The sequence below is a fragment of the Garra rufa genome, chromosome 12 (assembly GCF_049309525.1).
Source record: "Garra rufa chromosome 12, GarRuf1.0, whole genome shotgun sequence".
In the NCBI taxonomy this organism is placed as follows: Eukaryota; Metazoa; Chordata; class Actinopteri; order Cypriniformes; family Cyprinidae; genus Garra; species Garra rufa.
Window position 1 is genome coordinate 22566225 of NC_133372.1, and position 15324 is coordinate 22581548.

General features: G+C 36.5%; 1 protein-coding gene across 10 annotated transcripts in view; it reads left to right on the top strand.

The window, feature by feature from the left end:
- kif1aa (kinesin family member 1Aa) overlaps positions 1 to 15324 on the top strand; it is an 85760-nt gene that overhangs the window by 58088 nt on the left and 12348 nt on the right. For 4 of the 10 annotated variants that reach the window (XM_073852147.1, XM_073852150.1, XM_073852151.1 and 1 more), the window contains 5 exons: positions 1308 to 1416; positions 4028 to 4094; positions 4218 to 4302; positions 4398 to 4503; positions 8523 to 8549. In XM_073852147.1, coding sequence (XP_073708248.1) covers positions 1308 to 1416; positions 4028 to 4094; positions 4218 to 4302; positions 4398 to 4503; positions 8523 to 8549 — 394 coding nt within the window. Of the gene's footprint in view, positions 1 to 1307; positions 1417 to 4027; positions 4095 to 4217; positions 4303 to 4397; positions 4504 to 8522; positions 8550 to 15127; positions 15152 to 15324 lie in introns of all 10 variants that reach the window. The other 6 variants (XM_073852148.1, XM_073852152.1, XM_073852155.1 and 3 more) reach the window with 2 other exon arrangements.

Below are 15324 nucleotides of genomic sequence, written 5' to 3' on the forward strand. Positions count from 1 at the left end.
TTGACCGTTTGTAAATAAGTCCAAATTATACTTTTTTTTTATATAATTTTTAAAAATATAAAAATAGGTGATGTTTAGACAATATGTCCACTCATTTTTTCCCATTTCACTGGGAGTCAAACAAACTCGCTGCATTGACAGCCTGAAGGATGCTTTGTTCCAGGGACTGTGTTTCGGCCTGTTAATACTGTGTGTGGGTGTATGTCTTTTTCTCTCCCTCAGCCTCTCCTTACAAACCTCATCAAGCAGATGGACTATTCTAGCCTTTTTCTCTGACATCATTCACCAGAAATAAACTGATGAATAGTACTGGAATAAGATTGTATCAGTGCATGAGTAAAACTGGTTGTTCTGTCACTTGAAACTGTGCTTGATGATGCAGTGGTCCCTAAACCTTTGCAGGATATTAGTTTTGTGTCATTATTATTAAATATTAGGTTTTTGGTTGTTAGATTCCTTATATTTTTACATATAGTATCATATTCGTCTTACAGAAATAAGAAAAATTGTGAGGGAAAGGAGTAGTTCATCCTCATATGAAAACTCTGTCATAATTTACTCACCTTCATGGTATTCTAAAACTGCACGGCTTTTATTTTTCTGTGGAACTTCAAAGTAAAGTTTTAATCAGTTTTTTCAATATAATGTGAATGAATGTGGAATGGGGCTGTCAAAATCCAAAATGACTCTAAAAAAGAATGAAAGAAGTAGAGAAGTCTGTTTTTTTTTTCAGTTAATTTTGTGTCTTGTGTCTAGCTGACAAAATATGAAGGATTTGTTAATGAATCAAACTAATCTGGTTATCTGTTCTCTTTCAACTCACTGACTCAATATGTAGTTGTTATATGAGAATACTTATAGTGCGTATACAGTGCGTAAGTCATATGACCCTAGTCTTTGTTAACGTATTACATTGAAAACATATTGGCCAGAATGTTCTTCAGAAATTCACTTTTCATGTTACTGGGGAGAAAGAAAGTTCAACAGTTTTGGATACTTTTCATTTTAGGATGAACTATTCCTGTAATATTTCTGCTTGGCATGTGCAGATGTTCAGGGATCACTGTTTTTCACATGACTTTATTCATTCTAACAGCAGTGTGCCTTTACATCGGATTCCTGATCTCCCACTCCTGCTCCTCTCTAACTATGGTCTATTCCTCCTCTTATACTGTGATCCATATCTACCTCTCTCCTGTGAAACTATAGTGTCCCTCTCATCTGCCAGTGAATGATTATATCCTTTGGTCTATGATTATCTCAATATTGATTTGACTCTCTTTTTTGCTCTGTCTTTCTCTGCATAGTACCTGCCACCAAACTGACTGCTCTCACACGACCCACGGCAGGACCGTGCCACTGTAAATATGACCTGATGGTCTTCTTCGAAATCTGTGAGCTAGAGGCCAATGGAGAGTAAGTGTCTTGTATAACTATTGACCTTTTCACTTTAAATTGGCGTCTGAGGCGAATAGATTGTAAAATCGATTCAAGTCTTTACAGTGGCCTGTAAAGGTAATTGAATAAATTTGTCATAGGGTAACTTACATGAAAACAATTATGTCTAAGAAAGATCAATATATAAATTACCAATATTACACGAGTAGCTGTATTATAAGGCTGTATATCAGCACGGATGTGATTTGGCTGTAGGTAATCACAGTGTGCTGATATACAGCCATATAGCACGGCTACTTGTGTGATATTGCATTTATACAACAGTTTAATGACACAAGTGTGTAAATATTAGAAACAACAATGGAGCATCTTTAAAAACACCCTTTTGTGTGAACTACTTTCTTCCACCACGGATTCAAATCTAAGTTTGGCAGTTTAACAGCTGAGCCCTAGCCTCCGTTACAAATTTGAAACCGTCACTTTTAAACTAGTAACGAAGTAACGGTAAGTAGCTTAATTGAAATCTTATTGTATAACTGTATTAAAAGCTCACGGTATTATGTAGAGTAGAGTATTATGGGAGGGAGATGGACTGAGCGAGTATGATTATCTGAATCTGATACAACATTCATTCTTCAGCTTAATCTCATATTCACAATAAAACATTAGTTTGAATGTCCGCTGAGGAAAGCAATATCTTTGTCGCTTTATTCTTTCATCTGTTAAGGGTGATTTCTGATGACAGCTGCAAGGTGTTGCTGAACGTAAAAATAACTTCCTTGTTTACAACCCTGTTTCAGTCTCTTTCAATATAAAAGTCTTTACTGCTGACTCCAGGGTTGCCAGGTTTTCACAACAAAACTCGCCCAATTTCTACTCAAAACTATCCCAAAACTATCCCAGTCACGTTTCGGAGGGAACCCCCTGGTAAAAATAGTGTTCCAGGGGGTAAAATACACATATTTTTTGGTGGGGTTCCCCTGGTAAAATTTGCATTCCATGGGCTAAATATCACGTTATTAGGGTCGGGCTAGTCTCGCATAGACAGACCTTCAGACTGACGGCTGAAGGTCTTTAATTCATGGCAACTTTCATTGGCCAGGGCCCTCCCATAAGACCGTTTGACCGACATGTCAAACAACCAATCACAGTTTGTTTCGTTCAGTGTAACGTTTCGGTGCATGGAAATGCCCCCACAACAACAGACTGGCATGCAACAAGTCAGTCATAGAAATAACCAGCATTGAAAGTTAAATAAGAAGAGATTTATGTAAAATAAATAATAGTAGTATTTTAGAATAGAGCATTGTGAGAGAGAGAGACTGACTGAGCGAGTGTAATTGTCTGAATTTGATACAGCGTTCATTCTTCAGCCTAATCTCATATTCCCAATATAACATTAGTTTGAATGTCCGCTGAGGATCTTTGTCGTACTGTTCTTTCATCTGATGACAGCGCTGCTCAGTGCATTTGTTGGCTGCGTCTTACAAAGTGTTGTTGAAAGTAAAAAATAACTTCCTTGTTTACAACCCTGTTTCAGTCTCTTTCAATATAAAAGTCTTAACTGCTGACTCCAGGGTTGCCAGGTTTTGACAAAAAAACTTGCCCAATTTCTACTCAAAACTATCCCAAACCCCAGTCGCATTTCGGAGGGATTCTCCAGTAAAAATTATGTTCCTTTGGGGAAGTGGGAAGACTTGCCAGCACTGGTTGACTCACTCATAAAAACAGTTTCTTGTCGCCATCTAATAGCAGAACAATGTAACGAAAATCACTACCACAAACACACGCATTGCTTCTCAATGCTGAGTACTATGATTAAATACTACTATTATTTATTTATAATATTATTTATTGAATAATAACAACAACAGCCATCATAAAAGTTGCCAGGCAATTCAGTCAAAAGTACAAAGGTAGTGCTCTGATATACAGCATTAAATTTAGATCAAATATAATGTAATAAAATTTTGCCCTCAGCCAAAACCATTTGCTCTGGAACAAAAAATAGATTAATGAAACCAAAAACCGCCAGTTAGATTTGCCCAAAATAAATTCTATTTCATTTTTAACCACTATAGAGACATCAGAAGATTCTAGAATTCTAGAAGAACTCGCCGAAGTAAGGCTGCTCTGGAGGGTTCATGAGCACTGAATGGTCGCTGACACCCTAGAGCTCACATTTCCGAAAACAATGAAGCTAATTTTCAAATAGACATTATCTTTTTGTAATAAAATTGCATATTTGAAACCTAAACAAGTCCATTCTTGCCTAAAAACTCCTTAAACTACATTCAGTGGCACAAAAACAGTATTATTTATAAAATGACAGGATTTGGGCGCCCGCCATGACTCTCGCTGTGAGAAAATACCACAAGCGGAATGATTCAAAAGGTGAAATCGTTCGAGTTCTGATGTCACTACAATATCAGAATATTAAACTCTTTCAGCCAATCAGATTCAAAGATATCTATATAAACATATTATTAAATAAGTAATTATTATTAAATAATTATAATATTAAATCTATTCGTTTTTTAAATCCTTGTACATGTTGGGTACAGTTTCTATATCCAGGAAAGCATGGCAGTGCTGTGTATTGTATTTAACGCATATCTCTCTCTTCCAGCTATATCCCAGCCGTAGTGGACCACCGGGTGGGCATGCCCTGCCATGGCACATTCATGTTACATCAGGTACTGGGAAATGTTCTTTTTCCCTGATTTTTTTTTCTATCTACTTCCCATACTGTTTATTTTAACATAAGAGTACAAAATTATTACATAATAACCTAAAATAATACAACATGTACATAACAGGGAATCCAAAGGAGAGTCACAGTCACTATGGTACATGAGTCAGGACAAGATATCAAGTGGAAGGAAGTGCGTGAGCTGGTTGTAGGTGAGTTTTGACTCAAATTGAAACACTTACGAGTAAACCAAAGTGAATTTGTGATATTCGGCAAATGGGATTTTTTTTTTTTTTGCGTTTGACAGGCCGCATACGGAACACGCCTGAGGCAGATGAGACAATCATCGACCCAAATATTCTCTCTCTCAACATACTGTCTGCAGGATACGTCCGACCCGCACAAGATGACAGGTACATTCCCAACCCTAATAAATACGTCAAGATCTCAGAAGACCAGTTTTGAAGTTTACAAACAAAAGGGACATTCTCATGTTTTTCAAGACATCTTCAAAATTATGCTTGTATTTTATATTCAAGAAAACTCAAGGAAGTTTTATTCTTCCATCATGAAGCCCTTTTTCCTCCTAGAATACTCAGTAGCAGATTGTCTTTACTTCGGCTGTTTCCCGCTACACTCTTTTTAACACAGGGTCTCCATTTTAGTGATTGCCGTACTTAATACGACTCTCTCCTCAGCCTTGGCTCATGATCTGAGAGCTGGAGCCAAGCCTGTGACAAACAGTTCTCTGCACAACTTTAAAGCGATGAGTTTTTGCCAAAGAGAAATGAGTCAGTGAACCAAACCTTCAAAACAGCTCTTAAAGGCCTGTCTCAAAGGAGTGATTCAGAATCAAACAGCACAGCCACAGTGCCAGCCTTAGATAAAGTCAAGAAGTATGTTCACACTTTTATGTTCCTTTGCACAAACATACCATAATTCGCTACATGGTTGTGGCTTTTAAGATTCACAACAGGGTGCGCATACATGGGGTTTGGAAGAGTCTGATGCTCTAATTAGGAGGGACCAAAAAGAACTTTTAATAGAAGTTAAAACAAAATGTTAGGGGATCTTAAAAGCATACTACCATTTAAATGTATGGGGGTTCCATTTTTTAAAATGTTTTTCATGTTGAAGTCTCTTATGCTTAACAAGGCTGAATTTATTTGATCAAAACAGTAAGATTGTGATATATTATTATAATTTAGTTATTAAAAGCTGCATTTTCAGTGGCTATTACTCCAGTCTTCAGTGTCACATACTCATTTTACAATGCTGATTCAGGAAACATTTCTTCTTATTATAAATGTTAAAAACACTTGTGCTGCTTAGCCGTGATACATTTGTTTTTCTACCTGGCCTCATGACGAAAACTTACCTCTGGGAACTCTTTTGCAAGATGCAAAATATGTACCAATAAGTACATATCACAGCCGGAACAGAATTGGACTCAAGATGTGAAATCCTTGGGTACGAATCCCGTGAAAAACATGACTTATGATGCAAGAGCTAAAAAACGAGAAATCGAAAAACAAGCTAAAACGGCATGCTTGTGATTGCGTTTTGTACGTCACATTCTATTTTGTTCATACTATCTGGAAGGTTTAGGTGTAGTGCAGATCGTACGTTATTTTAAAACATCACGGAGCATTAGAGTTATAGCGTCACTCAACGGAAAATTCACGTCAAAACTGCGGTGAGACATACAAAACCAACGTCACATAAAATTGTACCACATGTACGTTCATCTGTTTAGGGGGAAAAAACCCAAACAGTCTTTTAACGCCACCCAGCGGACGTTTCACATCGAATATGTCACAAAATGTATGTGGCAATACGCATTTTGCATCTTGCGAAAAAGTTCTTAGAGGTATGTTTTCCTCATGAGACCAGTTTTTTTTTTTTCAGGATAGCTCAAAAGAACAGTATTTATTTGAAATAGAAATCTTTTGTGATAAATGTGTTTACTGTTAATATTAATGCATCCTTGTTGAATAACAAAAAATTAATCTGTTGTTTTGATAGTAGTGTAAATAAACTGGAAAACTGCAGCTGTTTTTGAATGATAGTGTAAGTAAACTTACTTAACTTGAAATATTACTTGAGATATGTTTAATTAACTTTCATTTTAGCTCGTATTGTTATAGGATTAGTGTTGGACATTATATAAAAACCTAACCTGAACAGCTGCTGTTATTTTTAGTTTTTTGTTTTTCCTTGGATTATCAATTTTGTTTTTATCTAAAAAGTTGATAGTAAGATCGTAGGTTACTGACAATTAAATATTTAGCCTTTGGCTGCATATGGTAGTAGCTCCAAACAATATCTAGTTATGTGCAAAAACAAATCTCAACCTATTTTGTCACCTAAAAGTGACTCTCTTAAAAGTCATTTAATTCTCACACTGATTTACACACTTTCATTAAAAAGGTACAGAAACTGTCACTGGGATAATACCTTTTCAAAATAAACACTTTTGTACCTTTTAGGTACTAATATGTACTCTTAAAGGGATAGTTCACCTAAAAATGAAAATTCTGTCATTAATTACTCGCTCTCATGTCGTTCCAAACCCATAGGACCTTCATTCATCTTCGGAACACCAATATAAGATATTACCCTTGCTACCTTTCTTGGCTTTGAACGCGGTAGTTGTTTTTCTACCTGGCCTCATGACGAAAACTTACCTCTGGGAACTCTTTTGCAAGATGCAAAATATGTACCAATAAGTACATATCACAGCCGGAACAGAATTGGACTCAAGATGTGAAATCCTTGGGTACGAATCCCGTGAAAAACATGACTTATGATGCAAGAGCTAAATAACGAGAAATCGAAAAACAAGCTAAAACGGCATGCTTGTGATTGCGTTTTGTACGTCACATTCTATGTTGTTCATACTATCTGGTAGGTTTAGGTGCAGATCGTACGTTATTTTAAAACATCACGGAGTTATAGCGTCACTCAATGGAAAATTCACGTCAAAAAAATGAAAATTCTGTCATTAATTACTCGCTCTCATGTCGTTCCAAACCCATAGGACCTTCATTCATCTTCGGAACACCAATATAAGATATTACCCTTGCTACCTTTCTTGGCTTTGAACGCGGTAGTTGCGTTGCTGTCTATGCAGGGTCAGAAAGCTCTTGGATTTCATCAAAAATAAGGTCTTAGGTGTTTGAAATGACATGAAGACGAGTAGTTAATGACAGAATTTTTATTTTTGGGTGAACTATCCCTTACCAACATGGACCCTTTAGGTACAAAGGTGTACCTTTTAAAAAGATACTGCCCCAGTGACAGCTTTTGTACCTTTATTTCTGAGAGTGAACGGTACTTTGATAGTTGCTTAAAATATCTCAACGCAACTTCTCAGCACAGCTCTTTCCCAACTGTAGAATTGCGTTTAATCATTGCGGAGACATTGCTGCATGACATAACCACAGCATCGCTTGACTGACAGACGAATCCATGCAGCTGCTGTTTTTTTGTTTTACAAAACTCATAATTATCATTCCTCTTCCACTGCACGGAAGACAGAATGTGGTTTTATTAGCCTTGATGAAGGAGGTCACAATTCATTGAAGCAACAATCTGAAAATACTAATTCACTATTTTCAGAAAGGCAGGGATTTGAAAAGAAAAATGGTTCTCTAGTTCACCTCCTTGCTGGTTGTGCAAGTCTTCCCATCTGATGCTGGTCTGCATTTGTGTCCATTCTCATCTGTTCATTCCATTCGCTCTGTCCACACTCCATTGCTCAGGCTCAACTGAACCACACAGTGGACCTCACAGTTCTTGGCATCTCTGCTAGTCGCCATCACGTACTTCTGATCTGCATGTGAGGATTTCTTTAAGATAAAAAGCTTACCATTTAAAATCACGAATTAACACATTACTAATCAAATTCATCAAAAACATTCTCTCATCACGATAGTGATTGTAAACAAAAGGCCACGTTTCTCATGTCACGTTATGCTAGTAGCCAAAGAAAGCATTTTGTCATCTGTAATGCATTACTAGGACTTCACCTTAGATTGGCATCATATATCAGCATCCAGACTTTGCAAACATGAAGTAAAATCATAATCGTTTAGATATATTATTAGATTTGTCTGCTAATGCAAAGCCGCCTGAAAGAGTCATTCAAACCTCCGTTTCATCAGCAGTGACCTCCTCTCCTGCGATTTAACCACAAGTCTTCACTAGAAAGTCCAAACTACCTATAAAACCATGTGTCAGAACTGGATTCATGCACCATTGCACAGGAACAAGGACAAATATGTGACAGGAGAGTTGTGCAGAGGCCTTGACAGCCACATTATATTCAAACAACATGTTGAATAATTGGAAACAAGCTGCTGGGCCTCCACACAAGCTTCTCTGATATTTCTCTAGTCCACTAACAGAATGTTGTTTTGTGTTTTTCCAGACAGTTTCTTGATTCGGACATGCCTAGGTATATTACTTCAAATCCCTTTCCTCTCATAAGACACGCACACTCACACAAACACACAGAATGTGTAATTTTCATCCTTTTATTTCTATGACCATCTGTCCAGTCAACCTCCATCGTTCTTTGCGTCATTTTTTGGCCCCTTAATACTGCTCTTTCTGCGTCCTTCTTGGTTTGCCTATTTATTTTCTCCTTCCCTCCTACTGTTTCTCAAAATGTGAGAGAATTTCACTCTGGCTCCCATGGAAATGCTTTCGTGTGTGAAGTTTCTGTTCTGTTCTGTTCTGTATTGTATGTTTTTGACATTTTTGGCACCTCTAGGTGCCTGGATTGCATGGCTTGGGCTGCTTTTTGGCTGAATCATTTTCAGGAGGTGTGGTAGAGATCATAGTCCCTTCCCAGCAAACAGAGAATGTTTTCAGAACTTTGGCCAATGTTCTGGAAAGGTGTTCTGGTGTTCTGAATAGAATGTTTGTTTGAAGTTATATGGTGTTTAATAATGTTCTCGAAATGTTGGCACAATGCTTTTATACATCATTTGTGGAACTTTTCTAAAACATTTTTAAATTTTAGATTGCTTCAGAATTTTCAGTGATACAATGGAATGTCTCCTTAATATAGTTGAGGTCAAAAGTTTACACACACCTTGCAGAATCTGCAAAATGTTAATTATTTTACTAAATAAGAGGGATCATACAAAATGCATGTTATTATTTATTTAGTACTGAGCTGAATAAGATATTTCACATAAAAGACGTTTACATATAGTCCACAATAGAAAAATCAAACTGTGTATGAAAACTGTTCAAAAGTTTTCATACACTTGATTCTTAATACTCTCTTGTTACCAGAATGATCTGAGTATTTTTTTTTTTTAGTGATAGTTGTTCATGAGTCCCTTGTTTGTCCTGAACAGTTAAACTGTCTACTGTACTTTAGAAAAATCCTTAAGGTCCCACAAATTCTTTTGTGTATTTGAACCCTTTCCAGCAATGATTGTATGATTTTGAGATCCATCTTTTCACACTGAGGACAACTGAGGGACTCATATGCAACTGTTACAGAAGGTTCAAACGCTCACTGATGCTCCAGAAGGAAAAACTATGCATTAAAGGGGTGTAAACTTTTTAACAGAATGAAGATGTGTACATTTTTCTTATTTTGCCTAAATATCATATTTTCTTAATGAAGTACTTGCCTTCAGAAGCTACAGAAGATATTACATGTTTCCCAGAAGACAAAATAAGTTTAATTTTAAAACATCTTCATTCTTAAGCTCTTAATGCGTCGTGTTTCCTTCTGTAGCATCGGTGACCATTTGAACCTTCTGTTATAGTTGCATAGTCCCTCAGTTGTCCTCAGTGTGAAAAGATGGATCTCAAAATCATACAGTCATTGTTGGGGTTCAAATACACCAAAAATCTGAAAAACCAAAGAATTTGTGGGACCCGAAGGTGGACAGTTTAACTGTTCAGGACAAACAAGGGACTCATGGGACTCAACAACTGTTACTAAAAAAACACACACCGCTGTGGATCGTTCACACAGTTTTAAGAAGTGTATGTAAACTTTTGAACAGGGTCATTTTTGTAAATTCAACTAATATGTTCTCTTGTGAACTATATGTAAACATTTTATGTGAAATATTCAGGTCAGTAGGCTACTAAATAAAAAATAACACAATTTTTTTTATGATCACTCTTATTTTGGTAAAATAATTAACATTTTGCAGATTATGCATGGTGTATGTTAACGTCTAAAAAGTTTAAGGTTTTTTGATGAAACATATAAAACATTTGTATTATATATATGTCAGTCACTTCTATCACTATCAGTCGCATATTCCACCAGTTTAAGCTAAAAGGATTTTATATAAATAAAAAATACATAATGCATTACTCTACCACACACAGTCCATCAGTCCCACATAAATTAATTGCTCTTGCTCAACTGATTAGATGACATCTCTTAATTAAAAATGGATGGTTTTATTTAAACTGTTCTGCAACTAGATCAAGTTCCATCACAAATGTCAAACTAACACCGTAAAACACAACTTTGCCTGTGTGTGGCGATTACTGTGGGCCAGACCACACACTGTGAGGTATGTGTTGTTTATGGGCGGGAGGGCTTGCTCCGCTAACCTCGGTATTAATCATGAATCTCTGAACAAAATTAGTGTTACATTAGTCTACTAAGATTTACCATCTAATGTGAAAAAATGCGTTTAGTCATGTTTATTGACAGTTAGCCTCCCCTGGCATTCTCTCCTCATGACTAGCGGTTCTTTTTACCACTAGGGGGCAATGTTGATCAAATTTCTTTAAAGGTTTTAAACACTGCGTTGCCTGAATGACTGTGAGCAAACATTTCTTAGAGCTGCTTGTTCTACCAACTGTAATTATCAAATTAGGACAACTATAATCCCAGGATTTAGCTGCTTGTTTGTAAATATAAGGGTGGTGTCGGCACAGAGGGGTATGAGAGCATTGTTATTATCCAGATCTGTTTTTCTTGTTGTGCTGCCACGACTGTTTAGTTTACCGAGACAATTACAAGTCACACTGAGAATTTTATTTATCATACTTTTAGTTCAACCCTCTTCTAACTGTTATTGCAAAACTACAGTTTTTACTTCCAAAAGCCATGACAATATTTGACAGGATTTTTTAGTGAAATTACAAGTTAATGCAATATTAAGGTATTTTTCAAATATTGTAAGGAACGTTACCATTAACCAATTAGGAGGTTTTTACTGTAGCATTTTTACAACTGTATAAGATTATGTTTTTGACAATTTGTAGATATAAAGAACCTAACAAACTAAGGTGAGAAGACATGTTAAAGCATTGTTAAAGCAAATATTGTAGTATACTATCCTTGTCAAAAAACCCTGAAGGATTCCAATAGCCCTGCTGAAAAAAAAGCTAAAACCAGCCTAGGCTAGTTGGCTGGTTTTAGCTGGTAAACCAGCCTGAATTTAGCTGGTCAGCAGGCTGGTTTTAGAGGGGTTTTGTCCCCTTTCCACCAGCTAAAACCAGCCTGACCAGACTGGGAGACCAGCTTAAACCAGCTAAGACCAGCTAACCAGCCAAGGCTGGTTTTAGCTGTTTTTTTAAGCAGGGAGGAATCCTCTTTAGGATTGCAGTTAGAATGTCTATGATATTTTGGAACCATTCCTAAAGGATTCCATTAAAAAATGTCTTATAGGATTTTCTTTAGGACAAGACAAGGATTTTAATTAGATCCTGTTTTATTTCAAAGCATCTTTCAAGAATTGTGAAGAATCTTAAGACTATTCCTATCGAAATCCTAAAGTTTCTTATTAGAATCCTTTAGGAATTTTTGACAAGCAACATACAATGAACAACATCTACGTCAAGTACTATTTTTTAGTAAAACAAAAACAGTGGAAAAGTGCACCTTTAGATAAAAAATTATCTAAAATATGATAGAAACTTCGATAAGAATCCTGTACAAAATTCTTATTGGAATCCTTTAGGATTTTTTGACAAGGGATAGTACACACTTGTTACTTTGTTAACTACCGCAAGCATTATTCGCACTCCAACACCTTCCAATGTAGTTCCTAGTGTCCCAAGAGTACAGCCCTGTCTCTCCCATCCATGTTGTTACAGAAACCCATTTTAATTTCCAGCAGCCTGGGTGGCAAAGTGCAGCACCTCAACAATCCATGCAAGCATTACCTCATTGGTAGCATGCTTGCTTTCTTACCCCTGTGCAATGAGCAGTTCTTCAATATTATTTAGGTCCTCGATGCAAGCAGAACCAATAAACTGAGACAGAAACGTCTCGCTGTATATTTTGCCAAGAACATGAGTTATAGTTTGCTCTGGCTGATAAAAGAAATTTAAAGGAAAGAAATATTGAAAGTTAAAACAACAGCAAATCTCTTTTATCATGTGTAAATGGGAGGTGGAGATTATCCTCACAATTCATCATCTTGCTTGGTATGCTGAGTTTGATTTATGGGGTTGTTTGGGAGCTAACAATAGCATCCGAAATGGATTGGTTGGGTGTCCTCTAAATGTGATCTTTAGGAGAAGGTCTGTGTTTGTGTACAAGGTACAACCCTGTATACACATTTTGGGGCTGTAACTATATATATATATATATATATATATATATATATATATATATATAGTGGAAGATCAGATCTAAGTCTTCCAAGTCTATGTCAAGTCCAAACTAAGTCTCAAACCAACGTTTTTGTAGTAGTTTTGCATATATTCCTCTCATAAACCCTGTTGCAGGACAGTTAATGTTATATATTGCACATTTAAGTCCTGTTTAAAAGTTATACTTGCCTAAAAGAAAGTATATGAAGGTTTACTTAAAGGGATAGTTTACCCAAAAATGAAAATTCTGTCATTAATTACTCAACCTCATGTCGTTCCAAACCCGTAAGACCTTTGTTTATCTTCGGAACACAATTTAAGATATTTTTTTGATGAAATCTGAGTAGTAAGGACGTCAATAAAATAGTCCATGTGACATTAGTGATGTCACATAAAAAATATCATATTGCTGGCTTAAAATAGGCTGTAAATTAAACATCACTCACATAATTGTATATGCAACAGCAATAATCAAAAGATGAACATTTATTATTTTTAAGAAGAAGAACACCACCCATGGACAAAAATATAGGACAAATTTTATTTATTTGGGTGAATACAGCTTAGCTTACAATATTACGTACATTTAACTCGTTTAACATACATTGCATTTTAATTGTGTATTCAGCCGTTCTCTGTAATCACTTTTCACCGAAATTGCTAACTCTTGTGCCGGTGTGTCAGCCAAATCTAATCTACAAACGTCAAATCGCCGCCTTGCGTTTCACTCGTAGCTGAAAGATGCTGTGACTGACTCCATAACCTGCCCATAAACAAACAGTACTGAGATTAGAAAACATATACTGCCCTCCAAAAGTTTGGAAACACCCCTGGCAAAGTGTGGTTTTGGATGATATCAGCATGGTGTGAATCATCTTTGGGCAATCCTTCAGAATGCTTGGAGTAATATATCAAATCAATGTTTGAATAAAGTGACAGATGCTTTTGATGAATCGAAAATCTAAGTTTTTTCTGATATGTTTTCGCAGTTTGTGTTGTCCCATATCCGTGCAAAATTATCACAAATTAAAAAGGATTCATGCCAATATTGTCCAAAACCCCACTTTTCTAGGGCGTTTCCAAACTTTTGGATGGCAGTGTATTTTAACATCCAGTTCTGTATTATAACGAATATAATCTGTTTACGTTATGCAAGGCAAAAGGCGTTTCCATCATGTGAAACAACCGCTGCTGACACAGCTGACTGACATCTCTTCCTTGCATGTTGCGTTGCGTAAAATAATATAATTTACAGCACGGTAAAGACTTTATAAAAGAAATGAAGATATACAAACCTTTTTTTCCCTGAAGAAGTGCACCAAACCGGTGCTGAGAACTGCTCTCTCCTGTGGAGGACACAATAAAGCCTGTGCTCTGACTGTAACTCAACAGCTGGGTTGTTTCTTCGGAGACAGGGTCAACCCAGCAGTTGGGTAGAAAAACTACCCAGCACCAGGATAAAAATATTAAAAACAACCAAATAAAGTGGTCCAACAGGCTGAAGCCAGTATATGGGTTAAAACAATAACCCAGCATTTTTAGAGTGTAGGCACAACGTAATTGGTAACAGAAAAAAAAAAAACTAGGAATCATATAGCAGACCTTACACAATTTTCTGTGAAATCTGTTAACTCCAACTGCCCAAAATCTGCAGACTGGCTCTGACATTCGGCAACTATTGTCAAACTGTCCAGACTACAAATGACAAATACTACAAATACAATTGTTGTGTATTCCTGGCTTAAATGACTCTAGAATTTGTATTTTTTGGTTGAAAACAGTCTCTTTTAAGACCTCCTTATACACTGAGAAGTCGGATGGTCTACTCTAGACGTTCTCCATAATCACAACCCCACAGTGACCTTTAAAATTTCTCCCACATTGTTTCAATATTTTCTCTCTATCCCTTCAACAAATCAATTCCCAGGACCTCATCCTCTAATTTTTTTTCTCTCCATGTCTGAATGACATCCTCAAAGCTGCCTACTGGGTTATTCCCGTTCATTCACTTTAACACTCAACATCTAAAGCACACAAGCTCAATCCATCACATACCTCAGAGAAGCACGGCCCCTCTCATATACATCTGACTCAGGCATTTGGAGATTTAGGACCCTTCCCAGGCCGAGTGCCAGAAATATCTAATCTGTAATAATTTCAGCAGGTTATGACCTGTACTTATCAGAGCAAGGGCGGGTAGGCTGGAAGTTCAACAAGGTGAATAGAATTTATGAGTAAGATGCAGGCCATTCTATTTTCATGTATTACAATACTTTCTCATGATATAGCATAACTTCAGAGCCAATAATTAGTTCATCTGAGGACTGTGAGACCATAACAGAGCTGATGTGAGTTGATAGAAGATAAAAACCAGAGATCGTATACTTCTCTAAACTGTCTTACCTATGATTCTATCATTGATTCTTTCCTTTCCACCTAAAGCATTTCCTTGGGGATTGATCCTAGGTATACATGTCCCCTTGTACCTGCGTCCCTCCTCTAATAATCACGTCTTTCATCCTTCATTATTTTAATTTCATTTTTGTGTTTTTATTGATAACTGTCATTGTTCTACACATCATTGGTGGTGGTATTCATATCTAGTGACATTGTTGCATGCAAATTATATTGTCTCACCC